This window comes from Engraulis encrasicolus, chromosome 18 (genome assembly GCF_034702125.1).
Source record: "Engraulis encrasicolus isolate BLACKSEA-1 chromosome 18, IST_EnEncr_1.0, whole genome shotgun sequence".
NCBI classification, from domain to species: domain Eukaryota; kingdom Metazoa; phylum Chordata; class Actinopteri; order Clupeiformes; family Engraulidae; genus Engraulis; species Engraulis encrasicolus.
The window spans coordinates 21,181,496-21,183,995 of NC_085874.1; the positions used below are offsets into that span (position 1 = coordinate 21,181,496).

The 2,500-nt window shown below is 47.0% G+C and overlaps 1 protein-coding gene across 1 annotated transcript in view; it reads left to right on the forward strand.

Moving 5' to 3' along the window:
• The window catches only part of nbas (NBAS subunit of NRZ tethering complex), a 269,476-nt gene that overhangs the window by 216,962 nt on the left and 50,014 nt on the right, over nucleotides 1-2,500 (forward strand). Inside the window, exon 50 of the mRNA XM_063223269.1 lies at nucleotides 180-375. Coding sequence (XP_063079339.1) covers nucleotides 180-375 — 196 coding nt within the window. The remainder of the gene's footprint in view (nucleotides 1-179; nucleotides 376-2,500) is intronic.

Sequence of the window (2,500 nt, forward strand, 5' to 3'; positions counted from 1 at the left end):
ATACAGATAAAGACATATTCTCATACTAGTGATAATTGTCATTTTAAAAAAGGAAAAAGAAACAAAAAAACAATAACTAATGTGATTATATTTTCATTAAACTAAATCTCTCTCTGTCTCTCTGTCTCTCTCTCTCTCTCTCTCTCTCTTTTTTCTTCCTCCTATCCTCTCCCTACTAGCGGAGGTCTGGTGAGTTCGGATGACGTGCTGGCGTGGCTGCGTCCGTTCTGCGGTGATGAGGACCGCCCCGTGCGTCCGCGTATCGAGGTGCTGAAGGTTCTGGAACAGTCCTTCAGCCTCAGCCCAGAGGACGCACGCCTGCTCGTCTACTTCCGCAGTCACGCCATTCTCAAGGCCGGCTGGCCCCACAGACAGGTAGACACACACACACACACACACACACACACACACACACACACACACACACACACACACACACACACACACACACACACACACACACACACACAGGCCTGCTGGTCTACTTCCTTAGTCACGCTGTAGACGGGTACACACACATTAGCAGAAATGCACACACACACACACACACACACACACACACACACACACACACACACACACACACACACACACACACTTGCTCGTCTACTTCCACAGTCACGCCATTCTCAAGGCCGGCTGGCCCCACAGACAGGTAGACACACACACACACACACACACACACACACACACACACACACACACACAGGCCTGCTGGTCTACTTCCTTAGTCACGCTGTAGACGGGTACACACACATTAGCAGGAATGCACACACACACAGACACACACACACACACACACACACACACACACACACACACACACACACACACACACACACACACACACACACACACACACACACACACACACACACACACACACACGCAGTCACACACACCTCAAAGGGAGAGTGTCTCAAATCAAGTGTCTTAGTATTAATGCAATAATCCTCTGTGTAAGAAATTAATTTGGCAAGAGCCTATCTAGTAGGACATAACCTCATAAGTGCTTTTAGACACACGAAGGCGCACGCACAGGCACACACACGCACGCACACACACACACACACACACACACACACACACACACACACACACACACACACACACACACACACACACACACACACACACACACACACACACACACACACACAAACAAGCGCACACACCAGGCACTATGAATGGTGTGTTTGGTAGGGGAAAAGCTGAGCTATTACGTTGGTATATCTCCATAATAGTCTTAGAATCTCTGTCAGTACTGTACAGCATCATGTAGGGGGCATTCATTGTTATATCATGATACTTTATATCACATAACTCATATCACATATTACAGTCAAAACAAGAACAGATCATGAAACTAAACAAAACTCAGAATAAAATCCTGTCCTGGGGACTATCCCATCGACGGTGTTAACACTAAAGCTGAGTTCAAGACGGTATGAATGGTGTGTTTGGTAGGGGGAAGGTTGGCCAAGCGCTTGTTTTTTTGGTGGTGGAAGAGCGAGGTGTGCTTGCGTGCCTGTGCGTGCGTGCATGTGTGTGCGTGAGTGCGTGCGTGCGTGCGTGCGTGTGTGCGTGCATGCGTGCGTGTGTCTCTTGGGAGTAGCTTGTTGTTGGCCTCTCTGATCCTTTCATGGTTCCTGTCAGTAGAGTTGCTGCCTCCTAATGCAGCACAACACTACTCACCCAGAGAATAACACACACACACACACACACACACACACACACACACACACACACACACACACACACACACACACACACACACACACACACACACACACACACACACACACACACACTTGCACACTTGCTGTAATATGTAAAGTATATGGGAAAATGAAGGACAAAACTCCTAGTGCAGAGTTGTGGATGTGGATGAGCGCTGATATCTGATCTCTGATGTACATGGATTTGTTGATGAATGAATTCACTCACACACACGCACGCACGCACACACACACACACACACACACACACGCACACACACATAATGCACACACGCATAATGCATACATGCACAAACACAGTCACCCGCAGGTGTGGCCAGCGGACAGCACATGCACACTCCTTCAGGACCCCCCCTCTACAGCCTTTGTTTTTGTTTTGTTTGTTTATTTATTTATTTATTTGTATTTCTTGTTTGTGTATCCTTTAGTTCATTTTTTCTTTCACTTTGTCCCTATCTGTTCTCTTCAATCGAAAAACTATTTTCTAATATGGCAACATATTGGACAGTAAAGCTGTTTGAGTCTTGGATCTCAAATCTTTTGTGTTGTAGGCAGTTGTGTGTGAGTGAGGAATGGAGTTGAGGGGGGAAGCAAAAGACAAGGAGAAGAAAGACGAGGTGGAAAACCCTCAGATGAAGAAAAGAGATTGAAATTCAGCATGCCACTGCACTGCGCCCTGGGTCTTGGTGCAATGCATGTTTTGAAGGAGCTTGTGCCTCAGTTTGTGTGCTTTTGGGTGGGTGGGTGTTTGGATGAGTGAG